The sequence below is a fragment of the Pleurodeles waltl genome, chromosome 4_1, assembly GCF_031143425.1.
Source record: "Pleurodeles waltl isolate 20211129_DDA chromosome 4_1, aPleWal1.hap1.20221129, whole genome shotgun sequence".
Classification (NCBI taxonomy): domain Eukaryota; kingdom Metazoa; phylum Chordata; class Amphibia; order Caudata; family Salamandridae; genus Pleurodeles; species Pleurodeles waltl.
The window spans coordinates 498,656,066-498,683,843 of record NC_090442.1 but is presented as its reverse complement, the minus strand read 5'-3'; the positions used below and the strand labels follow the sequence as shown (position 1 = coordinate 498,683,843).

Genomic DNA, 27,778 nt, shown 5'->3' with positions numbered 1-27,778 from the left:
GATGACGTTCCAGGTGTGCCTTTGACAGGAACCAAGGCCTGATAAATAGCCGTTGGTCAGGGGTCAGCGGAAGAAATGGGGTTGAGTCCTAATCAAAGGGACGTCTAATGACGTCACTGGTGGAGCAGCCAATTGTGCCCTGCACACTACTATCAGAGATATTGACCTGTCTCCGGAATGTCTGATGAATGCTGTATAAGATAATGGTTTGTTTGTTTTTTATTATGAAAAACGAGGCTGTGTTGCAACAAGTTCGAATGTTAGAGTAAACTTGGGAGCACGACATGAAGTGAAACAAATGAGCCTGTAACAAAAACACCTAATGGTATAAACAACTTTAAGAATAAGCAGATCTACTAAGATTCTTTTGAAGATATTACACAGGTCAAGCTCAGAGAAATCATGTGATCTATCACTGTCGAGAATGAGAGAAATGTAAACCGCATTATTACCCCATTCCCCCACCCCCCTAAAAAAAAAAAAAAAAAAAGAACAGAAGCTCTTAAAAGCCGGCTAGCAAGCAATCCCACCTGTGTGGATGTGGAAGAGACCGAGATGTTCCATCTCCAGAGTTAAAGGGAAATGTTAGTCAGCAAAAGATATTGTGCATGGGCGCCTAGTGCTACATAGAGCCTCATAGTGGGGGTGCACGTTGGAAAGGCACACAAGCTGTAAAGATTTCAAGGGATGGTCCTGCAATAAGGTGGACTCCCTGCTAGTGCAGAATTCTCCACACCAAGCGAAGGAGCTCTGCCACGTTCGGATCCTCATACATTGCTGTGTCCTGTCTGTCATGTACCGCCGCACCCGTGCATCCAGGTGGTGATAAAGGATCATCCATTACCTGTTGGTGTTTAAATGTACTAATAAATCGTCTCACTGTAACCTTTCTCATCCCATTCTAAAGAACATTTCACCCTCTTTAGAATCATTGTTGCCCTCGCAAGCTGCTGGATGTAGTCACTCACAACAATTGGATCACCCGCTAGGCTAATTTAATGCGCCATCCATGGATGGTCTACCTGCAGTGACTTAAATTGTATCACATATTGTACACAAATGACTACATACGCCTTGAAAAAAGGATAAATTGAGGGGTTTATTGTGTATATGCAAAGCGCCTACATGTTGTGTGAGATGGTCTTCTTCAACTGGTTATCGCAGATGTGGTTCTGATTTCCTGGGGAAAAAAACCCACCTGAGCTTCCAGTTAGTGTTGGGTGGTCTGCCTAGGTCGTGTGGTACTGAGACACCTTTTAACAATTAACTTAAGTTTTTTTTTTTTGTTCTTGACTATAACTTATGTGCGTTGCAAACATGTTCATTTATTTCTTCTAACTTGCATTTTTTGCCGTTTAAAAGGATGTCGACATGATGGATCAGAATGGGATGACACCATTAATGTGGGCAGCCTACAGGACACACAGGTGACGTGTTCAATCTTGTTTAAGTTTAGATGATGTTACATTTCCTCTTTTGTTTTGCAGGTGTATAGTTAAATGGAGTTTGTGTGCAGTATGGAAGAGGTGGATTCTGAAGTTCATTTCTGTTGTTAATTAGTCCTCTGCTCTTTTGTATTCAATTAAACACGTGAAGGAAGTGGAGAACGGCAGAGTTACAGGGAGTTGCATTATTCCAAGCAAATGTTAGTGCGGAATCCAGCTATGCGCTTGTGGTGTTTGTAAGTGAAATGCGACATACTGTTTTCCATCGTAGTGTATTTTGTGTGCACTACTTTTAGATTTGTTGGTTTGTTGACTTGTGTAAGCTTGCTCTCTGACAGGGGGGGACGGTTTGTGGCTTTTTTGGATCAACAGTGTTAAGGAATCACATTGTGAAATCTAGATTTTGACCTAAGTTAGCTTAAGGAAACTCATAGCTTTCCATATTTGGGTCAGTGTAGGTAACCAGTTTTCTGTACACTTTTGTGCTATCGACGTGCTGGAGCAGGGTGATGTTTATGTGACCAAACAAGAGCGGGTGCATTTTTATCATATCACTGGGACAGAGGTGTTGCATAGGAACACTTTGAGGGAGAGGGGAAGAATAAGGTGAAATGCATTCCAAATTTCACCCTTTACTGCTGGAAATAAAGTAAATTCGCTCATATTCATAAAAGGACAACACCACAACAAACGTGTAAAGGTTGCAGGCCCAATTGTATTGAATCTTGCTAAGAAGTAGAGATTGTAGGTTGTAAATTGGTGTTCATCCATGTTGGTAATAATGCACAACCAAGAGATGACAACTTGCTCCAGCATGTGCTTGCTTATACATGCTCCTGTAGAGTAAATATAGTTAATGTGAGCAAACTGTATTTGAGAGATTTCTATAGACCAGCAATGTTACTGGTTACAGTGGTGCTCCATTTTAATTTGCTTTTTTTTTTTTTACTGTTTCTGTAGCTTCTTCTTAAAAGTGTTTTATATTTCAGTGTGGACCCCACGCGTTTGCTGCTAACCTTCAATGTGTCTGTGAATCTTGGTGACAAGTACCATAAAAACACAGCGCTTCATTGGGCTGTCCTTGCAGGAAATACTACAGTAATTAGTCTTCTTCTCGATGCTGGTGCTAACGTCGATGCTCAAAATATCAAGGTATAACTTTCTCTTTACCTTTATTTAATGGCGGACTCGTAGGTCACTGCCTGAAACTATTCTGTATATTCCTGGGCTGATTCATGAAATAGCATATATGCGCTTGTTGAAAGGATAGTCGCACGGCATGTTTTGTGGAAAATAAGATGGGCTTGCCAGCTCACCAGACTTAACTCAATAAATACTTGCCTTTCCATGCAAATAAGATTTTGGGGTGGGAGAGGGGGTGTCCGGAATGATGATATGGCGTCAAATAGTCACCGTTCACTATTTCAGTGTATCAAGTAGTATTTTGTTAGACTCATAAAAATATTAGAACATTAGTAATATTTTATATAGCTATTACTACGGCAGTAGGAGTTACGGATGCTCAATTTAATTGTACTCAGTTTACTGATCTCAGGAGGATTGATAGCTGAGGTGGCATCTGGGATTCAAGTTTATGCCTTAGGAGTCACCGCAAATGCAGTTGTGAGTTGCTTGCTGTGAGCTGTCTTACTTGCAGAGAAGATAAGTTTGCATGAAATCTAAATCCTAGGATTCAGAATCAGTCACTATAAAGAATTACGCCCAAGAAGAACGTATCACTACGGATCTTCAGTACTGCATACCTAAAATTGTGTCCATATAAAATTCCAAACCAAAGTTTACTGAATCCGTAACGTGCCCCATATTCTGGATGCATCTCTCTCGGGATTATAACAGATTTGTTTAACCAGTGCAATTTTAGTGGCTGCCATTAAAGTGTTGCATGACTTTTGAAACTGAAATTATGAATGCCTATTCTCAAAACGTGTTGAAGAAGCAAATACCTTTTTGGGACGGAGGTTTGTTTTCATTACTTGCTGATTAGTATTTGTGGTTATGTTTATTTTATGTAGGAGAATTAACTAATGTGTGAAAGGGTAGATGGATAAATGGATGAGTTACTTGAGCACAAACTTTTTCAGCATCAAAAGCACCAAATGCTGAATTTCAACAATAGTTTATGGAACGCACACTCCTAATTTGCTGAATGGAAACCAAGGGCCAAAATGGCAAAATGTTATGTACTTAAATGAGCATTGCCAGAGCTAACTTAGTCAATGCCTGTTGCTGATGGTTAAAAAATGCAACAAAATGGCCAACCACAGAATGATTACATATACTTGTGCCTGTGTCACCAAGCATTACAATTAACTATTCCGAGATAGGGACACCCTTCTTGGAGCAGGAAATTAAAGAAAAGATGTGTGAAAGCTCATTATTAAAAAAAAAAAAAAAAAAGTTGCCCACTAGCAAATTGCAGCTCCCCTTCAAAAAAGTTTACCAAAATGCATAAAACAAAGGGAACAGATGGGATCAGGGAGCAGTGGAAGAATCAATCAATCAATTGGTTTTTGTAAAGCGCAACTGCTAACTACTCACCCGTGAGGGTCTCAAGGTCCTCATTCGAAGAGCCATGTTTTGAGGTTCTTTCTGATGATGGTGAGAAATGGGCTTTGTCTGAGGTGAGTGGGCAGGTTGTCCCAGCTCTTAGCTGAGAGGTATGCAAAACATCTTCCTCTGGTGGTGGTTTTCCGGATGCGTGGGATGGTAGCTAGCGCCTGCTGAGCTTAGGGGTCTGGAGGAGTTATGAAAGGAGACGCAATGGTTCAGGAAGGCCGGTCCAATGTTGTGCATTGCCTTGTAGGTGTGGGTGAGTAGTCTGAAGTTGATTAGCTTCTCTAATGGGAGCCAACGGATGGTCTTCCGGTTCTGGCAGATGTGTTCTTGGTGAGGGAGGTTCAGGACGAGTCTTGCGACGGTGTTTTGGATGAGTTGTAGTTTCCTGGTGTTCTTTGTTGTGGTGCTGGCATAGAGTGCCTTGCCCTAGTTGAGCTTGTTAGTGACTAGGGCATGGATGATTATTTTGCGGCAGTCGACCAGGATCCATTTGAAGATTTTGCGGAGGGTGTGCCAGCAGGACGAGTTGACTGCTTTTACCTGTCGGGTCACAGATCGGGAAGAGTTGAGGATGATTCCTAGGTTGCGGGTGTGGTCAATCGGAGTAGGTGGTGCGCTGAGCGATGTGGGCCACCAGGAGTCGTCCCAGGCTGAGGTGGAGTTTCCGAAGATGATGAGCTCGGTCTTGTCTGAGTTGAGCTTGAGGCAGCTCTCCCTCATCCAGGCGGCGACCGCTTTCATCCCAGTGTTAAAGATCCTCTTAGCTTTGTCTGGGTCTTCAGTGAGGGATATTATGAGTTGCGTGTCATCAGCATATGACCTGATGTTTATTTCATGGTCTCGGACAATGGCAGCCAGCTGGGCCATCTATATGTTGACGAGCGTTGACTAGTTGACTCCGCAGCTGACTTCTCTTGGTTTGGATATGAAGGGGGGGGGGGAGCCTGACTTTGTCTTCTTCCAGTGATGGAGTGGATCCATTGCAATGCTTTTCCGCGGATTCCTGCGTCGTGGAGTCTGGTGCATATTGTGCTGTTAGAGACCATGTCAATGGCTGCTGAGAGGTCGAGGATTTAGAGTGCTGCAGTGTGTCCACTTTCAAGGCGTGTGCGGATGTCAGAATGAGGAGGGGTTTGGGTGTGAGCAACTGAACGCCTCTGGCAGGGAGCAAAAATGCCAAGCAGGGTAAGGGAGTAACTGAGGAGCTGGAAAAAGGGTTTGAAAAATAAAGGAAAAATAAAAGCTGGCTAGGTCATGGAGAAGTGGAGAAAGCAACACGAGTTCTGGGTGCAGGGATGTGAGAGGGACGTCACACACGTGGGGACGTGCAGGGAAGCAAACTCACTACTATTGAGTGCTGAAAGAAAAAGATAACAGTAGTTTCTTGAATGTCAGCCTGAAAGGAGAGAAGTCATCTAATCAGGTGGATAGTGAAGTAAAAACACTTGGCCTTACAAAGTTTATGATATTGCACCTAGGGTACCTAGAAAATTTAAACAGTCACATCTCCCCTTAGCCATGATTTCCTCCGTGGTGTTAGCGACAAAGGCACATCAGGGGGTAGATACATATGCAGAGGAGAGACTGGGGGAGCCCCCACCTCTGAGTACTTTTTTTAAACACAAAGTACTGTATGATATGCAGAGCCCCCCAGGGTGCCAATAAAGAGGCATAAGGGAATAATAGTTCCCCCTCTTCACCCATGTAGCTCTTTGAAGCAGCTTTAGAATAGCATAAGTGTTGATACGAGCATAAAGTTAGCAGTTGGCCCCAGGTGACCAAGGACACAAAGGTCCAGTCCTGGGCTTCACTTTTACAAGTCCTTGTTTTGGGGTGCTTTAGTTTAATTAAATAGAATAAACTAGGACTACAGCTTTTAGAATTCACTAGCTTCTCAAATGAAAGGCTAGGATTAAAGTAACATGTCCTTGGCGAAGGAGTTCACTGGTAACCTTGAACAGCCTCCGAGACACAATTGTGCCAAAAAGCTCTTGTACAGAACTGGAGTTTGCAGTAGTTATTACTGAACTTTACATTCTCAAAGCACAGAGCAGCAATAAGGCAAGCAAAGCGTGGTGCACACCTCAAATATAGAGTAGTATTTGTTAAACATATGACTACTGGGGTATTTTGGCGCTAGTAGTGAAAGCGATGCTGCATTCCCCCAAAGTAAGCTGCATACCCCTTCCTTTCAAACCTGCGACCGAATACAACTTGAGAATTTAATGTAGTGTCAATAACACTTAGTATAAATGGCACTTGCAGACACACTCTTGTGTCTTTTTGCGGTGAAACAGGAGACGTCGCTGATATAAACACATGGTACTTATTTCAGTATTTTAGTTCAGTTTGAAGAGATTTGAAACACCGTTTCCAGACTTTAGGAAACAATGTTGTTAACAATTAATAGAGCCCGTGACTGCTATGTTCCTTGGGATATTACAGTTTACAAATCACTGTGACCAGGTGTTTTGTAGTAATCCAAGAGTACAACTCAAGAACATTAAAATGCTACCAGTGAAAGGATCGTCTGATAGCTTTAGTATGAACCCACTGAACTATATCTGCCCCTCTGAACTTGTAGTAGTCGTGTCCTTCCTTGTTTGGATCATCGTCTGGGGCTCTATACTGCAGCACTCATCCTTCCTTCGGGTAGTGCAGTCTTGTACCTCTCCTTATTCGCCTTCCTACACGCAGCCTGGTCTTTCAGACAGCCAAAGTATACAAATTATTTATTTCAATTATAAGATAAGCAACAATGGGAAAGCACTGATGGTGTCAGGGAGGGGCATCTGTGGCTGAGGCAAGCAGTGGGAGGTGAGAGTTGGCAAGCAGCGAGGGGAAGAGGTGGTTGGAGGCCAGGGCAAGCCACTACAAATGTAGGCGTAGAGGGTCAGATCCATTAGGTGATTTAGCAATAGGAAGCATTTCTGTTGAGTAAATTGCAGGCTTTGTGGCGTATCAATTACTTACTCAGATCTGTAAAAGCTGTTTTGCCAATCAGAAAACTTTTTCCGACTCCTAAAGTGGATTCTGTGGCTCATACCGAATCTGAGTTTGGAAGGGGTATGTAATGGACATTCCTTTCACATTAGAAGTTCGTTTGGTGTCTATATTGGTAGTTTTCAACTGTAATTTCAATTGCAAAATATTGATCTATTATCGACTCCTAAGTTTGGGTGGTAATTGATTTGCAAGTTGCACCGCCCGCATATGGCTCAAGCAGGTTCGGGAGAGGTTCTTTCCTAACCTATCCAGCACATTGCTTGTTCTTCTGGATCGAGGATTGAAACGGGATCTTTTCTAATTATTTTCTGTGACTCCAGGCTGCACATATTTTTAGTCCTGAGGAAGACCCATTTTGATGTTTGTAAGAAACACAAATAAGAAGGGTCGAAATGTTGACGATATGTATGCTGTGCCCTGCATTATCTCAGAACCCGGCAGAAAGCATCAATAGCTATCAAAGCTAGCCGTTTGTGTATAGATTTCTAAAGTGCAAACGGGCACTATACTGATGTCATTGATTTATGTCAATGAACAAGTTCTCTCTGTTGTTTTGTCTAAGTCACTTGATCGCACTGCATGAGCACTTCACCTTTGTCACTGTCCGAAGCAACCTTTTTGACATATTTTCTGTAACCTCGAGTATATGAATGACAGTATACAAAAACATTCTGAGCTATGTGTGCTGTAATCATTTATTATTTGTTAAAAGAAAAAGTTGAAAAATAATTAATTCCCAAGAGAACTCATGTTTTTTTTATATACCCAGGTTCTGAAGAACATAGGGTCACCCCATTGTAATTGATGGATTAGCCATTGAAGCTGAATTTTTTTTGCAGACACCATTGACAGTGCTTTCTCCTTAGACATTTTTTATTGTGTTATGAAGAGATTGTAAGCATTTTTAAATTCATACTTTGACTTTCCAAGTACTAAATTCGTAATAATTGCAAGATGGTGAAATTATCCCATTACTGGCATTCAGTCCTTTAGTGTTATGATAGCGGGCATGGTTTTCCAATTATTGAAACCCTTACGACAAGTGTCCCTAATATTTAGTGGGGCAATGAGAAATATTTGAATGTGAAACAAATTGACGAGTGTCATCCCAACTACAACAAAACATATTTAATTAAAAGTATTGGTAAAAAAAGTTGAAAGAATTGCACAATGCTTTTTACAATGCACATTAGGCCAGTGGCACTGGTTGAAATGTTCCATAAAGATGGCTCTGCAGCATGCTAAGTTCAAGCCATGCCAAGGGCCACATTTGTCAGGCTTTGAAGATTTAGGGTTCTCCTCCCAAGGAAATCTGGGGAAAATGTGGGCCTTTGTGTGTTTTTGAAGCGCATTAGATCAGTAACTTTGTAAACCAGCATTAGTAAATGCACTAAAGTTCGCTTATGTGATTAACAATATTTATTTTGTAAGATTTAGATTGGTGAGCAGTTGTAAGTTACTTAAACTCCATAAAAATGTTATGACTTGTTTATTGAGAGAGCCAATATATTGTGCAGTAAGCGGTGATGATATAATGGCGGGAGATTAGGTAAAGGGCAATGGAAAAAAAACCATGCAGCAAGCCAAGCACGTTTGAAGTGCTTGCAGCCATGGGAAGATTAGTTAAAGGGTGGAGTACAAATCAAGCTGCACAGCCCAAGCTAAGAAGAACAACCAGTAGCACCGAGAAACGTGCACTGTAGCTCTTAATCAGAAGAGCGGTGGACTCTTAATATCAGCAGGGCGCAATGTGTTTTATTATTTGATCGGCAGCGTATAACATGTTCCCAAGGTAGTTTAATTTAGAATATAGTAGTGCTAAAGAATACAGTCATTGAATGGTAGCCCTAGCATTTACCGCCACCGGATGAAAGTTTTGCAACTTATATTGTGTTCTGTGTATGTGACTGGAGTTAAGTCTTACCTGTGCAGGAAAGATGTAAGGGGGCAGAGTCTCGCATTTATTTATCATCTTAACTGAGCGACAGAAAGCGACGCAATCCTTTGTGCCTGGACAGCCACGGCTGATGAGTGGGATTCAGGGGAGCTGTCTTGGCATAACCGGTGGGGGGTGAGGAGGTTGGAGGGATCAGGGCTGAAAGCGAGACTTGGAGTACCATGCGTTCCAAGCCTCGTGGAATAAATGAAAGTTACAGAACAATAGAACGAGGTGCGCACGGGAGAGAGAGCACACTAGATAGCTGACCTTTGTCAGTAACTAGACAGCCACAAAGAGATTACGTAAAGAGCAGAAGACAGACAAAGCAACCGCAGCTCAAATGCTGGGCAGCCAAAACATTAAAGAAAAAATAGGTTCACAAAAGCGGATGAAAACGAGAAGCAATAGTTGGCAGGCGAGGAGAGCAGTGGGTGGCAGAGCAACGGATCAGTGAGTGGAAAGGAAAATTAAAAAAAATCTAAAGAAAGGCAAGGAGGGAGAAGCACTGGGCAGCAGGAAGGGAGCAATACAGAGCAGGTCGGGCAGGAGGAATAAAATGCAGCACACAAACGAGAGAGCAAATGGGCAGGGGGAAGCAAAATGGAGCTCTGAAGGGCTTTGTTGGAAAGAAAGCTGCACACGAGCCCTTGCGTTTATTGAACAGGAACAACTCCTACACACAAAACATTATAGTGCCTTTCTGTAAAAGTGCATTTACAACCAGAGCTGCAGACTTTGGAACTGTCGAACAAGGATCAATTCCGGGCATCGGCTTAACATCCTGTGATTCTGGGCAAATCACGTAATCTCTCCTTGCCTAAAAAAATAAAATCTGACTTTGTGTAATTTGAGTGGGGCTCAAATAACCTTGAGACGAGTTTGCGCTCATTTAAATATTTTATATATATATATATATATATATATATATATATATGTGTGTATATGTATATATATATATATATATATATATATATGTATGTATATACATTGTTGCTATTATCTTACTTATGATCCTTCCATCAGGCTATGAAGAGCCCACCCCCCTTTCTTCCCGGAACCGACGAACAGCGCAACTCTTCTGTATGTATCTTGAAGGCTGCATGTCTAAATGACCCGACAGAGGCACTGACGCTCGTTAAATGTACTGATGCTGTTTCGTTCACTTCGTCTGCAGTTGTAAAGCACATATCGAGGAGCAGGCGAGCCAGGCTACCGCCGAGCACAGAAGGATAAGGGGTTCTGTAGCAGTGAAGCATCGCCTGCATTAGACTTGTTCTTTTCCCAGAAGCCTCCATCGGCAGCGGAGGGAGGAGGAGGGGGCAGGCACTACAATGTGAGAACATAAGGAGAGAGAGAAAGGGAGAAAGACATAAAACCTTGATAAGGAAATAGACACAATAGTGTAGAGACGTTTCATCCAGCCCTGCCGTCTCACCCAGAAGCTCACAGCTCAAGAGTTTTAAAATTAAATACCTGAAAGGCTTGTGCCAGAACCGCCAAACCTGGAGCTGGGGAGCCAGGTTCCAGTTGCGGCGTCAGCGAACATCCTGTACAGGCACTCCTGAACTGTAATCCAATGTTGTGCGTTGTGAATTGACAAATTGTATTTCTATATTGAGCCGCACTGTCTTTACAAGTGCAAACGGCTCTGGTTACAGGGTTTGTAAACGGTTCAGTCGGGCTTAATTTCTGTTAAAGGTGGGCTCTGTCAGCCCTTCAGGGATGGTGCTCCAGCACCTGTCGCTGAAGATGACATCTGCGGGTCACGTGTCACTCACACATATCCAGGTAAAGCGTCACTGCAGCTTTCATCACTTATTGTACACTGAGTGGATACTAACGCTGAAGCACAGGAAGTCAACATGTGTTTTTGGAGTGCACAGCACTTCATCACCACCGAGTGAACACGACCCTCTGCACGAGCAGCCTACTGAGACACGCAGTGCGGCACCAGGGGACCTGGGCTGCTGCGGACATTCCCCCAGGAGCCGGCTGGCCACTTAAGACAGATCCTGGTGCTGGAAGCCACGCTCCAAGGTCTCTGCTCCGAGCCTGTCCTTCTCCGCCCTGCTGCATTCCGAGGATACACAACGGTGCGCGAAGGATTCAGCATAGTCCAGCAGTAATAGGGATTTATAGTGTCTCAAAACGCCAAAACTGAGAGACCGAGGTCTAAATGAAAATACATGCTATCAATGAATGTTATTGAATGTTGCCCGGAGCAGCCCTATGAAGCGCATCTATTGAACATACATATGTACATATATTATCCTGTGGCAGGTAGGTGGGTTCTGTCTAGTTTAAAGACAATCCTTCGTTATACAAGTGGGGCAGAGTAACGGCATCACTAATCTTGTACTCTGCAGGCAAATTCAAGACAGCCTGGCTCTCTTTTCGGAAGACCTCGCAGCAATGACGTTGGCAGTGAGTTGCACTTCGGTAGGAGTTGCGCCTGACACTGCCGGTAAGGAGTGTAAAATGTCTTTCACTCCAGTGTCCCTCTGCCTCTCTCACTGTGTCCCACTGACCTCTAGCTTAACTTGTACCCCAGTGCCCAAGTGATGTGAGGGCCTAGAAGCCGCTCCCTATCCCTAGACCGTAAAAAGTTGAGGCTCTGGTTTAAACAGGAGTGATGCAGGCAGCATTCTTGCAGAATCAATTCACGTGTACGCCTCAAGAAGTTCATTACGTTTTAAGTGTGTCTGGGTGTAATTACCATGTAAACAGGCTATGGATAGTGCTTGTTTGTTATGATTGGCCATTCCTTACAGGAAGAAGGATGTGGTATAACAGCCAAAACTGCCGAGCTGGGAGCCAGATTCGAGTCTTGGCTCAACATCCTGGAGAAGCATGCTTAAATCAAAGACGTTGGACAAACAAAACCAGGCAATGTCCTTAGAGGCGACCATATCAAAGTCAGGCTGTGTGAGCGCGACAAAGATGATGACAATAATAATAAGAGAAGAGGCGGCGTGAAACTACCAAGGCAAATGCAGTTCCGTATGAGAGGGGGGCCGCTTTAAGAGCTGTCGGCTATGCAGGCAAGTGATAGGCAAAACATCAAGAAAAAAGTTCAGCTTCAAAAGTGGATGAAAACCGTACTCGGGCCTCAGTACACTGATAACAGCCAACACATGGGGAAGAAGAGTAAATAGCATACATCAAACAATAGGAACGGAGTTAAAAAAAAGAGCAAGCACATAAACCATTAAGTGTATAAGAATTACCAGACGTATAAAAAAAAAAAAAAAAGTCAATACAGTGTCTGTAGCAGTATAATAGAACAGAGCATTGACAACGAGTCTCTAAGGGTTCTTCCCTACATGGAGTGAGTTCCCCAAGATTTATGCATATATAACCGTTCAAGGCACAAGTAGGTCAAGAATTTTCAGATTGGTAGAAGCTTGGAGACATAAACTAATGTTGGTAAAACTTTCAGGATACCAGTTTTCATGATGCATGTGTTAGCATACTCTATCTCAAAAGCTTCCATAATGCTAAAATGTAGAGCATTGTATTGCATTGTAATTGCATCTGCCTCAGAAGCACATTACATGTTTCATAGGGCCCCTGTAAGCACATTTAGGTTTCTAGAATTGCCTATATAGATTTTGCTGTTTTTTTTTTTGTATTACTCAATGTTGTGATTCTGAAGTTAGCACGTTCTGAAAATGTCATTTTCGATGGCATGTGTGACTATAGATACACATGCTCTGCATACTCCTGCCATCTAGTGTTGGGTCTGGAGTGTTGCAAGTTGTTTTTCTTTGAAGAGGCATTTTTGAGTCACATGATCGAGTGACTCCTCCATCTCGGTGATAATGCACATGGGCATCAACTCCTTTGTGAGATTGTTTTTCTCAACGCTTTTGGGTTCGGACATGTCTTTCAACTTGCTCCAGTTCAAAAGCTTTCCTTCTGTCTTCTCAATATCAATGGCATTGTTTCTCGATCGCGTATTCCCATCTTCGCGTTCGTCTCCACTTTTCGGTCCGGGCACCGACTGCACAGTGTCCGGGGCGAGCTTGCCCATTTGGGCCTTCCTCACCATGCAGCACCGAAGAGTATGCTAAGCTGATGGAACAGACTCTGTTTTATTTCTTTCCTCGATTGCATTCGAAATTCCCTCACACTGACCAACATCTGGTGTGTAACCTGTGCCTCTTCCCTGATCACCAGAAAGCAACCAGCAACGCCTGCAAATCCTTCCGGTTGAAGAAGAACCTTCAGGACAGAAGAGCCCATCAGTTGGAGATGGCGCACAAGCCTCCGGATGACACCCCGACATCTTTGGGGAGGAGTACGCCCAGGTGGAGCTGGAACAAGAAGAGGCCTTCTTCATCCAGGACTCCGACATCCAATCGGATATCGAAAGCCACGAGGTAACATCCACATGAGTACCATGGCCCCTCCTGCCCACCATAAGACTGTTAAAAAGCCACTTGCCGAGGTCACCGAACTGCCACCAGGCCATGGTCAGATCTGGAAAACTGTTCTGGCTGTCTCGCCCTCCGGCTCAACTACGAAAATAGCCAATGCCAAAACACCATCTTTGACCTCTGGCGCCTTGGTCTGAGACACTTTGGTCCAAACTTTGGCTCAGAGTACTTCGGTACCGACCCAAACAGTTACCACCTCCACTTTACCCATCCTCTGAGCAAATCACACTGACCGAAAACTTTGGTGCCGAAAACCATAGAAACAAGATCTTCAGAGCAGAAGGACTCTAGCCAATCTTCAACTACACCTTCACCAGTGGAACCCATTTTGGAGACCATGGGTGCTATACCGTGCCACCTCCATATCCACAAAGGGTACAGGGCACATTATTGCTTCCCGCCACCTATACTTTTCAAGAGGAAATTATCCTTCCAAGAGGCTTTGGACCAAAGAATGTTACCAAGGACAAGGCTTATTCCACACCTACCAAGCCTTCTCCACCTCATCCTCCTCCACCCTCTACTTCATTTCCACCTTCCACCCCTCCTTGTTCATCTCCCTCACATACTACAGGAGATTTTACATCTCAAGGATCCCCTGTATACACTGGGAAAGATTGGAAGCAGGACACAGACCCATGGGATGCATATGACCCTGATCCCATGTTGACCAGTGACCCAGAATTGTACCCCACATGACCCTCCCCACCAGAGGATAGCACATCCTATCAACGGTTGTAGCTTGTGCAGGTGCCTTCCATAATGTTGAGCTGCATAGGGACATAATCGACTAGGAGCTCCTCTTCGATACCCTTACACATATCCAGTTTCTCCCCATGCTCCCTGGCATGCTTCGTCGCGCAGACAAATTGTTTTAAAGAACCTGTCCACTCTAGTGTTATCACCCGTAGAGTAGATGAGAAATAGAAGTCTGCTTCCACTGACCTGATATATATCAGTTTCCTCCAGACTTGATAGTGGCCACCACTGCACAGAAACAGGCCAATAGTCAGGGCTCGGGACTGTCCTCCAGAGAAGGAAAGTAAAAAGCTGGATGCTGCTGGCAAAAGGGTGGCTGCCTAGGCCTCACTGGGATTAGATGGAGGAGCTCCTCCAATTTCTCCCAGATAAGCATTACAAAAGAGGACAGCAGATTGTTGCAGAGGGACAAACAATCACAATTAACTCCACCCGCTATGCTCTAGATGCTACAGACACAGGTGCCCATGGTATTAACACTAATGTGTTAATAAGGAGGCACACATGGATTTTATGCTCTGCTTTTAAACCACAGGTCCAGCTGGTGTTGCTTAATATGGCATTTGCCAAGGAGCACATTTTCAGCCCTCAAGTTGACTTCCCCATGAGAAGCTGAAAAAAAGATAGTCACTGCAAAAGCCATGGGTGCTCATCAGTCCACCTCACAAAGGGGCACTTTTCATCACCCCACATTCAGAGAGGTGGGTACGAATCTACCACCTCCGAGGCATCTACTTCTTAGCCTAGGCAGCCTTCAGCCTCATATTATGGAGGTTTCTTCGTGGAGCCTATAGAGGCAATAACAACTATGGCAGTGGAATGAGCACCACCACCCGAGGTCCTACCTCCACTGCAAAGCAGTAACAACCTCAGTCTTACCTCCCCCTCTCCGCCCCCCTCCCATCCACTCTACACTTGTTGGGGGTTGACTTCAACATTTTTATGGGGAATGGGTCAACATCACCACAGACCAGTGGGTCCTTTCCATTATCCAACATGGTTATTGTAATGAGCTTATTACCACTCCTCCAAACATTTCCCCTCACACTCAGATTGTCCCACTAACATCTCACACTTCTAGGAAGTGCAGTCCCCTCTTTTCAAAGGGACCATCAAGTCTGTCCCCTTACAACAACAGGGATCATGAGTATATTCACTATACTTCCTCATTCCCTAATGCTCTCTCAGGCCTAGTCTGGACCTCAGAACATTAAAGCACTACTTCCTATCAGAACACGTTCATATGGTTAGTCTCCAAGATGTTGTTCTGCTTCTGCAACAATGCAGAATTGGGGTCAGTTTACCACCAGTTCAGCCCACATTCAAAATTGTCCGTGTGTGCTCTCCCAGTTTCAGGAGAATTCTACACACACAGTCAGGACTATCATGTGCCTGTTAGGGTTGATGGTCTCCTGCATTCCCTTTATTCTCTATGCCAGACTCCACATGTCCCCTACAGCAGTGTCCGTCTAGTCAGTGGTCTTAGTCACAGGGTCACCGGGAGGATCTAGGGTTGTTAGACCGCCATACTCACCGCTCTCTGCAATAATGGAACACCACCAACCTGTTGAAATGGCGGTCTTTTCTGGACCCTGTTCCTCAGGTCTTTCTGACCAGACACACATCACTGACTTGTCGGGGCGCTCCCCTTCAGACCTCATAGTACAGGGCCTATGGGATCTCAGTCCCAAATCCCTGCATATCAACTACCTCGAGGTTCAAGCTGTCTTTCTAGCCCTGAAAGCATTTGTCCATCATCTGTCTCACAAGGCAGTCTCAGTCCACATGGACAACGTGACAGCCATGTATTATCTACAGAAACAAAGGGTGACACGGTCGTCCCAATTGTCACATCTCTCTCAAACAGTTTGGAAATGGACTGCCAACACCACCTTCACCTGGTGGCAGAGTATTTCCGAGGAACGGACAGCTACTTTGCAGACCTCCTCAGCAGGATGCAGCAACAAGTCCATGAAGGGGAACTCCACCTGCCAGTACTTCAAAAATACTTCCTAAAGTGGGGAACTCCTCAGATAGACCTTTTCACCACAGCAGAAAACGTAACATGCCCAAGCTTCACCTCTAGGTAGCCACACCCTCTATTCAAGGGCAATGCTCTATGGATGAACTGGTCATGGATATTTGCCTACGGTTTTCCACTGCTCCTTCTCATGCCACTTGTAGCTCCCACTTGGTCACAACAACCATGGTTCACCATACTTCTGAACCTCTCAGTAGTTCACCACAAGAAGCTCCCCAACTGGCTCGATCTTATAATTCAAAATCAGGGGCAGATCAGACACCGAGTCACTCAACCTTGCGAAATGGCTCCTGAGGTCATAGTTTGTTTACTTAGTCTTGCCTGTGGATTGTATGGACATCCTCAAGGAAGCTCTTATACCAACAACCAGAGCATGTTATGTGGCAAAATAGAAACGTTTTGCATGCTACGGCCAACCCAAACTTATTATTCCCATTAAAGCCACTGTCTAAGACATCATTTGTTACTTGCTCCAATTACAAAAAGTAAATCTAGCTTACACTTCCATTTGCTTACATCTCTCAGCTACAGCTGCATATCTACAGAACAGAAAACCTACTTCCTTGTTCAGACTCCAGTCATCAAAGCTTTCATGGAAGGCCTTCCTGCACCATCCTGGAACCTCAATAATGTGCTTACTAGGTTCATGGGCCCTCCTTTTGAGCCACTTCATTTATGCACTCTTCAGTATCTTTCTTGGAAAGTGGCGTTCTTAATTGCTATCACATCATTCAGACATGTTAGTGAGCTCGAAGTCCTAACCTTGGGAGAACCTTTCTTCCAAATCCATAGAGACAAGGTGGTCCTTCACACAAACCCGAAGTTCCTTCCTAAAGTGGTTTTGTAATTCCATATCAGCTTATCCATCGAACTACCAGTCTTCTTTCCATAGCTTTACTCTGTTGCGGAAAGAACTATAACCACTTTAGATGTTAAATGAGCACTTATTGTTACATTGACAGAACCAAATATTTTAGGAAAACTAAACAGCTCTTGTAGCTTTTTTACTACCTCACCAAGGCAGTCCAATATCCAGAAACAGCATAGCTAGATGGATAGTAAAGTATAGACAAACATGCTATGCTAAAGCAAAGAGACAATTAGCTGTTACTCCTAGAGCACTTTCTACTAGGAAAAAATGAGCACTATGACTTTCCTTGGAAGCATACCTATAGCTGGCATTTATAAGGCAGCTACATGATCTACACCACATACATTTACAGAGCATTACTGTGTGGACGTACTAGCAAGTCAGCAAGCCAATGTAGGTCAAGCTGTGCTACAAGCACTTTTCCAGTCAACTGCAATGCCCACAGGCTAGCCACTGCTTTTATGGAGGAGCTGCTTTACAGTCTATGTAGAACATGTGTATTTACAGCCACATGCCATCAAACGGAAAATGTTACTTACCCAGTAAGCATCTGTTCATGGCATATGGTGCTGTAGATTCACATGCGCCCTCCCTCCTCCCCGGATGCCTTTAGCAGTTTCAGTTAACTCATACTTGTAATACATATGTAGTTACATTTGCATGAACATCTTTTTCTCTCTACTTCCTCTACACTCCTTTTCTCACCCACCTACGGGAAAACAATCTAACAAAGGAGTTGATGCCAATGTGCAGTATCACAGAGAAGGAGTCACTTGATCCATTGACTCAAAAATGCTTCTTTGAAGAAAAACAACTTGCAACACTCCAGACCCAACTCTAGATGGCAGGAGTATGCAGAGCATGTGAATCTCCAGCACTACAGGCCGCAAACAGATGTTTACTGGGTAAGTAACATTTTTCCTTTTAAGTTCCCTAATATGTTGACTATTACATTTTGCTGTTTTCCTTGAATTCTCTGGCAAACAACATTTTGGGGTGCCAAGAGCAACATTTTGTGAACCACTGCATTACAGTGTTACTTGATTGAATTTAACGAATGCTCTTGTTTTGCTCTTTGGCAGGGTGAATCGCCCCTTGATTTAGCAAAGCAGAGAAAAAATGTTTGGATGATTAACCATTTGCAGGAAGCAAGGCAAGCAAAAGGATATGATAATCCATCATTTCTCAAGAAGCTAAAGGCAGATAAGGTGAAGAACTAGTACTTTCAACAAAAACGTTTTAGTGTTAATACTGAGTTTTCCTTTCAACTACCCTTTCATGTTAATGGTTCCCATTTAAATAACCTTTTCTTTACATTAGTATAGGCTATCCTTAGCATCACCACACACTGCATTCGATAAAAAGATAGTAAATTGTTAGAGGCAAGTGAAAAATCACTATACTAAAATAAGTTTTATATGGTGGCTGCTGAATATTTTTATTTTGTCCAATACCACCAGACTTTGTAAGGCACATTTTAGTTGGTTTGTATATTTTTCTAAATGTTTGAGTACTGCATTGACACAAATTTCTGTGCAGCTTTTCTGTGACTCTTGTAATTTGGTTATTTTCTCTTTCAGGGAAATGTAAATAAATGTTTGATGGCATGTGTAGCTGCAGATACACATGCTGTGCACATCCCGCCATCTAGTGTTGGGCTCGGAGTGTTACAAGTTGTTTTTCTTCGAAGAAGTCTTTTCGAGTCACGAGATCGAGGGACTCCTCCCATTTCGGCTCCATTGCGCATGGGCGTCGACTCCATCTTAGATTGTTTTTTTTCCGCCATCGGGTTTGGACGTGTTCCTTTTCGCTCTGTGTTTCGGGTCGGAAAGTTAGTTAGAATCTCAGAAAAATCGTCGGTATTGTTTGCGTTCGGTATCGGGTTAGTTATAACAGATCGACACCGATTTTTGAAGAGCTCCGGTGGCCCTTCTGGGTTTTTTTTTATTCCCCCGTCGGGGCCTGGTCGGCCCGGCCACGTGTCTCTTCAAGGCTGATGGAACGGACCCCATTCCGCTTCTGCCCAAAATGTCATAAGTATCCGTATACAGATCAGCATCTGGTCTGTAACTTGTGTTTGTCTCCAGAGCACAAGGAAGATACTTGTGAAGCCTGTCGAGCGTTTCGGTCCAGAAAGACATTAAGGGACCGAAGAGCGAGAAGACTGCAGATGGCGTCGGCGCCGACAGGACCAAGGGCGTTTCGAGGAGGAAGAAGAAACTTTCTCCATCCAGGAGTCGGACTCGGATGCGCTCGATCCAGAAGAAACGCCGAAAACCGTGAGTAAGACATCGAAACATAAAACTCACGAAAAGACCACAAAAGCCCAGGGGACACCACCGCCAACAGGCCATGGCTTAACCCGAAAGATAGGTGACCGATCATCGGCACCGAAAAAGGGCACGCTGGTGTCGAAGTCATCCGACTCCGGTCGAGATACCGCCACTCAGCAATCTTGGGCCCGAGATAGCGGCTCCGAGCAAGTTCGGCACTGAGACAGCGGAACCGAAATAAGTCGGCACCGAGAGACCACGACGCCGAAAATAAAAAAGGTTTTGTCGGAACCGAAAAAAGCAGCCGAAAAGGTTTCGATACCGAAACATCCGGCCTCGGAACCGAAATCAAGTTCCTACACAGAGGAACAAGGACTGTCCTCACAAATGAAAATGCACAGATTTGGACAGGAATTAGAGACAATGGAGCCAGACTAGACCCAAAGAAGGCTCCACATCCAAAAAGAAACGGGGAAGATCAGCACTCTCCCTCCTATTAGAATGAAACGCAAACTTGCCTTCCAGGAGAAAGACAAGCAACCACAGGCAAAGGGGGCTGAACAAGTAAGCCCGCCACCGTCCCCACAACGCAACCATCACCAATAGCCACTCCACCAATGATGCAATCCCCGACTCATACAGGGATGAGTCAGGACGATCCAGACGCGTGGGATCTTTATGATGCACCAGTGTCAGATAATAGTCCTGACTGTTATCCAGCTAGACCGTCCCCACCAGAAGATCATACAGCTTACGCGCAGGTGGTGTCTAGGGCAGCGGCGTTTCATAATGTCAGCCTACATTCAGAGCCAATTGAAGACGACTTTCTATTCAATACTGTCATCCACACACAGCCAGTACCAAAGTCTCCCCATGCTACCTGGAATGTTAAAGCACTCCAAACAAGTGTTTGAGGAGCCTGTAAAAGGAAGGGCCATTACTCCAAGAGTGGAGAAAAAATATAAACCGCCACCAACTGACCCCGTGTACATCACACAACAATTAACACCAGACTCTGTAGTAGCTCGCAAGAGGGCGAACTCACACTCTTCAGGAGATGCACCACCTCCAGATAAAGAGAGCCGTAAATTCGACGCTGCAGGAAAAAGAGTGGCGGCACAGGCAGCAAACCAGTGGCGTATTGCAAACTCACAGGCTTTGTTGGCCAGATACGATAGAGCTCATTGGGACGAAATGCAACATTTTATAGAACATTTGCCCAAGGAGTTCCAAAAGAGAGCACAGCAAGTAGTGGAAGAGGGACAGAGTATCTCAAACAATCCGATACGGTCAGCAATTGATGCAGCAGGTACAGCTGCTAGAACTGTAAACACAGCAGTGACAATAAGGAGACATGCATGGCTGTGTACATCAGGATTCAAGCCGGAAATACAGCAAGCCGTGCTGAATATGCCATTTAACAGACAGCAGTTGTTTGGGCCGGAGGTGGACACTGCCATCGAAAAGCTTAAAAAAGACACTGATACGGCCAAAGCCATGGGCGCACTCTACTCCCCACAGAGCAGAGGCACATTTCGAAAGACACAGTTTCGAGGGGAGTTTCGAGGACAAAGCACTGAACCCACAACCTCACAAACCAGGGCCACTTATCAAAGCCAATATCAGCGGGGAAGTTTTCGGGGACAATATAGAGGGGGACAGTTCCAAAAAAGTAGAGGAAAATTCCAAAGTCCCAAAACCCCACAAAGCAAGCAGTGACTTACACGTCGCAAATCCCCAACATATAACACCTGTGGGGGGGGAGACTAACCAAGTTCTACAAACAATGGGAGGAGATAACAACAGATACTTGGGTCTTAGCAATTATCCAGCATGGCTATTGCATAGAATTTCTCAATTTCCCACCAAATGTCCCACCGAAAACACACACTATGTCAAAACAACACATGGATCTTCTACAAATAGAGGTCCAAGCGTTGTTACAAAAACAAGCAATAGAATTAGTACCAATTCATCAGAAAGGAACCGGAGTTTACTCTCTGTACTTTCTCATACCCAAAAAGGACAAAACTCGAAGACCTATATTAGATCTCAGAACGTTAAATACCTACATCAAATCAGATCACTCTCACATGGTGACGTTACAGGACGTAATCCCATTGATCAAACAGCAAGACTACATGACAACACTAGACCTAAAGGATGCATACTTCCATATACCGATACATCCTTCACACAGAAAGTACCTAAGGTTTGTATTCCAAGGGGTACATTACCAATTCAAAGTGTTGCCATTTGGGATAACAACTGCGCCAAGAGTTTTCACAAAATGCTTGGCAGTGGTAGCGGCGCATATCAGAAGACCGCAAATACACGTCTTCCCATACCTAGACGATTGGTTAATCAAAACCAACACGCAAAAACAGTGTTCACAACACACAAGGTACGTTATCGAGACCCTCCATAAATTAGGTTTCTCAATCAACTACACAGTCACACATTCAGCCGTGTCAAACACAGTAGTACATAGGGGCAACAATCGACACAACAGAAGGGGTTGCCACTCCAAGGCCACAAAGGGTACAAGCATTTCACAAGGTAATACAGGCCATGTATCCAAAACAAAGAATACAGGTCAAGATGGTAATGAAACTACTAGGCATGATGTCCTCATGCATAGCCATTGTCCCAAACGCCAGATTGTACATGCGGCCCTTACAACAGTGCCTAGCATCACAATGGTCACAGGCACAGGGTCAACTTCTAGATCTAGTGTTGATAGACCGCCAAACATACACCTCGCTTCTATGGTGGAACAGCATAAATTTAAACCAAGGGCGGCCTTTCCAAGACCCAGTGCCTCAATACGTAATAACTACAGATGCCTCCATGATAGGGTGGGGACCTCATCTCAATCAACACAGCATCCAAGGACAATGGGACACTCAGCAAAGACAATTTCACATAAATCACTACTGGCAGTATTTCTAGCGCTAAAAGCATTTCAACCCATAATAAGCCACAAACACATCCTTGTCAAAACAGACAACATGACAACGATGTATTATCTGAACAAACAGGGAGGAACACACTCAACTCAGTTGTGTCTCCTAGCACAAAGAATATGGCATTGGGCGATTCACAACCACATTCGCCTAATAGCACAGTTTATTCCAGGGATTCAGAATCAGTTAGCAGACAATCTTTCTCTGGATCACCAACAGATCCACGAATGGGAGATTCACCCCGACATACTAAACTTTTACTTTCAGAGATGGGGAACACCACAAATAGACCTATTTGCAACAAAAGAAAACGCAAAATGACAAAACTTTGCATTCAGGTACCCACAAGATCAGTCTCAGGGCAATGCGTTATGGATGAGTTGGTCAGAGATATTTGCATACGCTTTTCCCCCTCTCCCACTCCTTCCATATCTAGTAAACAAATTGAGTCAAAACAAACTCAAACTCATACTAATAGCACCAACTTGGGCAAGACAACCTTGGTACACAACACTATTAGACCTCTCAGTGGTGCCTCATGTCAAACTACCAAACAAACCAGATCTGTTGACTCAACACAAACAACAGATCAGACACCCAAATCCAGCATCGCTGAATCTAGCAATTTGGCGCCTGAAATCTTAGAATTCGGACACTTAGACCTTACACAGGAATGTATGGAGGTCATAAAACAAGCTAGGAAACCAACCACTAGACACTGCTATGCAAATAAGTGGAAGAGATTTGTTTATTATTGCCACAATAATCAAATCCAACCATTACACGCATCTGCTAAAGACATTGTAAGCTACTTACTACCTTTGCAAAAGTCAAAGCTAGCTTTTTCATCCATTAAAATACATCTTACCGCAATTTCAGCTTATCTGCAAATTACACACTCATCCTCTTTATTTAGGATACCAGTCATTAAAGCGTTTATGGAAGGCCTGAAGAGAATTATACCACCAAGAACTCCACCAGTTCCTTCATGGAACCTCAATATTGTCTTAACTCGCCTTATGGGTCCACCTTTCGAACCTATGCACTCATGTGAAATGCAATATTTAACATGGAAAGTTGCATTTCTAATTGCTATCACATCTCTAAGAAGAGTAAGTGAGATACAAGCATTTACCATACAAGAACCATTTATTCAGATACACAAGCATAAAGTAGTCTTACGAACAAATCCTAAATTCTTACCAAATGTCATATCACCGTTCCACTTGAATCAAACAGTAGAACTTCCAGTGTTCTTTCCACAGCCAGATTCTGTAGCTGAAAGAGCACTACATACATTAGACTTCAAAAGAGCGTTAATGTACTACATCGACAGAACGAAACTAATTTGAAAAACAAAGCAATTATTTATTGCTTTCCAAAAACCCCATACAGGAAATCCAATTTCTAAACAAGGCATTGCTAGATGGATAGTTAAGTGCATTCAAACTTGTTATCTTAAAGCGAAAAGAGAACTGCCTATTACACCAAAGGCACACTCAACTACAAAGAAAGGTGCTACCATGGCCTTTCTAGGAAATATTCCAATGACCGAAATATGTAAGGCAGCCACATGGTCTATGCCTCATACATTTACCAAACACTACTGTGTAGATGTGTTAACGGTACAACAAGCCACAGTAGGCCAAGCAGTACTACGAACATTGTTTCAAACAACTTCAACTCCTACAGGCTGAACCACCGCTTTTGGGGAGATAACTGCTTACTAGCCTATGCACAGCATGTGTATCTGCAGCTACACATGCCATCGAACAGAAAATGTCACTTCCCCACTGTGCATCTGTTCGTGGCATTAGTCGCTGCAGATTCACATGCGCCCACCCACCTCCCCGGTAGCCTGTAGCCGTTCAGAAGTTGATCTTGAACGTTTGTAAATATATCACTTTAACCCCTTCGCTGCCAGGCATTTTCCCCCTCCTGTGCCGAGCCTTTTTTTGGCTATTTGGAGCAGTTCGCGCTTAGGCCCTCATAACTTTTTGTTCACGTAAGCTACCCACGCCAAATTTGCGTCCTTTTTTTCCAACATCCTAGGGATTCTAGAGGTACCCAGACTTTGTGGGTTCCCCTGAAGGAGGCCAAGAAATTAGCCAAAAAACAGTGAAAATTTCATTTTTTTAAAAAAAATTGGAAAAATGGGCTGCAGAAGAAGGCTTGTGGTTTTTTCCCTGAAAAGGGCATCAACAAAGGGTTTGCGGTGATAAAATCACCAGCTTCCCAGCTTTCAGGAACAGGCAGACTTGAATCAGAAAACCCAATTTTTCAACCCAATTTTGGCATTTTACTGGGACATACCCCATTTTTACGATTTTTTGTGCTTTCAGCCTCCTTCCAGTCAGTGACAGAAATGGGCATGAAACCAACGCTGGATCCCATAAACCGCAACATTTCTGAAAAGTAGACAAAATTCTGAATTCAGCAAGGGGTAATTTGTGTAGATCCTACAAGGGTTTCCTACAGAAAATAACAACTGAAAAAGAAAAATATTGAAATTGAGGTGAAAAAAACATCAATTTTTCTCTGTTTTACTCTGTAACTTTTTCCTGCAATGTCAGATTTTCGAAAGCAATATACCGTTACGTCTGCTGGACTCTTCTGGTTGCGGGCATATATAGGGCTTGTAGGTTCATCAAGAACTCTAGGTACCCAGAGCCAATAAATGACCTGCACCCTGCAGTGGGTTTTCATTCTATGCCGGGTATACAGCAATTCATTTGCTGAAATATAAAGAGTAAAAAATAGCTATCAAGAAAACCTTTGTATTTCCAAAATGGGCACAAGATAAGGTGTTGAGAAGCAGTGGTTATTTGCACATCTCTGAATTCCGGGGTGCCCATACTAGCATGTGAATTACAGGGCATTTCTCAAATAGACGTCTTTTTTACACACTGTCTTACATTTGGAAGGGAAAAATGTAGAGAAAGACAAGGGGCAATAACACTTGTTTTGCTATTCTATGTTCCCCCAAGTCTCCCGATAAAAATGATACCTCACTTGTGTGGGTAGGCCTAGCGCCCGCGACAGGAAACGCCCCAAAGCGCAACGTGGACACATCACAGAAAACAGACCTGTTTTTAGCAAAGTGCCTACCTGTAAATTTTGGCCTCTAGCTCAGCCGCCACCTAGGTAAACCTACCAAACCTGTGCATTACTGAAAACTAGAGACCTAGGGGAATCCAAGATGGGGTGATTTGTGTGGCTCGGACCAGGTTCTGTTACCCAGAATCCTTTGCAAACCTCAAAATTTGGCTAAAAAAACACGTTACTCACATTTCTGTGGCAGAAAGTTCTGGAATCTGAGAGGAGCCACAAATTTCCTTCCACCCAGCGTTCCCCCACGTCTCCCGATAAAAATGATACCTCACTTGTGTGGGTAGGCCTAGCGCCCGCGACAGGAAACACCCCAAAGCGCAACGTGGACACCACCAAAATTTTGGAAGAAAACAGAGGTGTTTTTTGCGAAGTGACTACCTGTAGATTTTGTCCTCTAGCTCAGCCGGCACCTAGGGAAACCTACCAAACCTGTACATTTCTGAAAACTAGAGACCTAGGGGAATCCAAGGAGGGGTGACTGGCGGGGCTCGGACCAGGTTCTGTTACCCAGAATCCTTTGCAAAGCTCAAAAATTGGCTAAAAAACACATGTTCCTCACATTTCTGTGGCAGAAAGTGCTGGAATCTGAGAGGAGCCACAAATATCCTTCCACCCAGCGTTCCCCCACGTCTCCCGATAAAAATGATACCTCACTTGTGTGGGTAGGCCTAGCGCCCGCGACAGGAAACGCCCCAAAGCGCAGCGTGGACACATCACATTTTTTCATTGAAAACAGTGCCTACCTGTAGTTTTTGGCCTGTAGCTCAGCCAGCACCTAGGGAAACCTACCAAACCTGTGCATTTCTGAAAACTAGAGACCTAGGGGAATCCAAGATGGGGTGACTTGAGGGGCTCTGACCAGGTTCTGTTACCCAGAATCCTTTCCAAACCTCAAATTTTGGCTAAAAAAACGCATTTTTCACACATTTCGGTGACCGAAAGTTCTGGAATCTGAGTGGAGCCACAAATTTCCTTCCACCCAGCGTTCCCCCAAGTCTCCCGATAAAAATGATACCTCAGTTGTGTGGGTGGGCCAGGTGCCTCCAACAGAATAAGGCTCAAAACTTGTAGAGATACAGGGGATAGTACTGCGAGTTTATAAGGACATATTCTTTTATACATCTTTAGACTGACTCTGCTTTGGGGACCCACATACGTGAGGTGTCATTTTATTTGGGAGACTGAGGGGAACACTGGGGAGTAGGAATTTTGTGCTGGAGTGGTGATCGTACGAAGAAAAGTCAGGAAAATATGCTTTTTTTAAGCACATTTTGAGGTTTACAGAGGAGTCTGGGTAAGAAAATGTTGGGGGATCCACGCAAGCCACTCCTCCCTGGACTCCTTGGGGTGTCTAGTTTTAAAAAATGTCTGGGTTTGGTAGGTTTCCCTAGATGAAGGCCGCACACAGGACCAAAAACATATGTGCCCTCTCCCCCCCCCCAAACACAGGTAGTTTTGTAATATATCGTTTTGATGTGCCCACATACGTCCGTGATGTGCCAAACACTAAAATTTTGAAAAGAAACACACTTCGGTTATGTGAAAAAGACCCCTCACCCACCAACCAAGTTGGTGGCATGCTTCATCATCGGGGTCCCACCTGAGGCACCTAGCGTGTCATAGGTGTGCTGCGACGCCTGATTACAGCGGAGCAGGTTTGGTCATTTTTACCACACATACTGGTTGGATTTGGCACGAGGGTGAGTGATGGTTCAGTGGATCAATGTAGGAAGTTGGCTCTGTATGTGCTATTTCAAAGTAAGGAATAGCATGCACAGAGTCCAAGGGTTCCCCTTAGAGGTAAAATAGTGGTAAAAATAGATAATACTAATGCTCTATTTTGTGGTAGTGTGGTCGAGCAGTAGGCTTATCCAAGGAGTAGTGTTAAGCATTTGTTGTACATACACATAGACAATAAATGAGGTACACACACTCAGAGACAAATCCAGCCAATAGGTTTTGTATAGAAAAATATCTTTTCTTAGTTTATTTTAAGAACCACAGGTTCAAATTCTACATGTAATATCTCATTTGAAAGGTATTGCAGGTAAGTACATTAGGAACTTTGAATCATTTCAATTGCATGTATACTTTTCAAGTTATTCACAAATAGCTATTTCAAAAGTGGACACTTAGTGCAATTTTCACAGTTCCTGGGGAGGTAAGTTTTTGTTAGTTTTACCAGGTAAGTAAGACACTTACAGGGTGCAGTTCTTGGTCCAAGGTAGCCCACCGTTGGGGGTTCAGAGCAACCCCAAAGTCACCACACCAGCAGCTCAGGGCCGGTCAGGTGCAGAGTTCAAAGTGGTGCCCAAAACGCATAGGCTGCAATGGAGAGAAGGGGGTGCCCC

At 44.0% G+C, this 27,778-nt stretch overlaps 1 protein-coding gene across 1 annotated transcript in view; it reads left to right on the top strand.

Annotated features, from left to right (window-relative positions):
* Positions 1–27,778, top strand: part of ZDHHC17 (zinc finger DHHC-type palmitoyltransferase 17) — a 217,794-nt gene that overhangs the window by 62,925 nt on the left and 127,091 nt on the right. Inside the window, exons 6-8 of the mRNA XM_069228795.1 lie at positions 1,363–1,427; positions 2,435–2,597; positions 18,160–18,285. Of these exons, the coding sequence (XP_069084896.1) occupies positions 1,363–1,427; positions 2,435–2,597; positions 18,160–18,285 (354 nt within the window). The remainder of the gene's footprint in view (positions 1–1,362; positions 1,428–2,434; positions 2,598–18,159; positions 18,286–27,778) is intronic.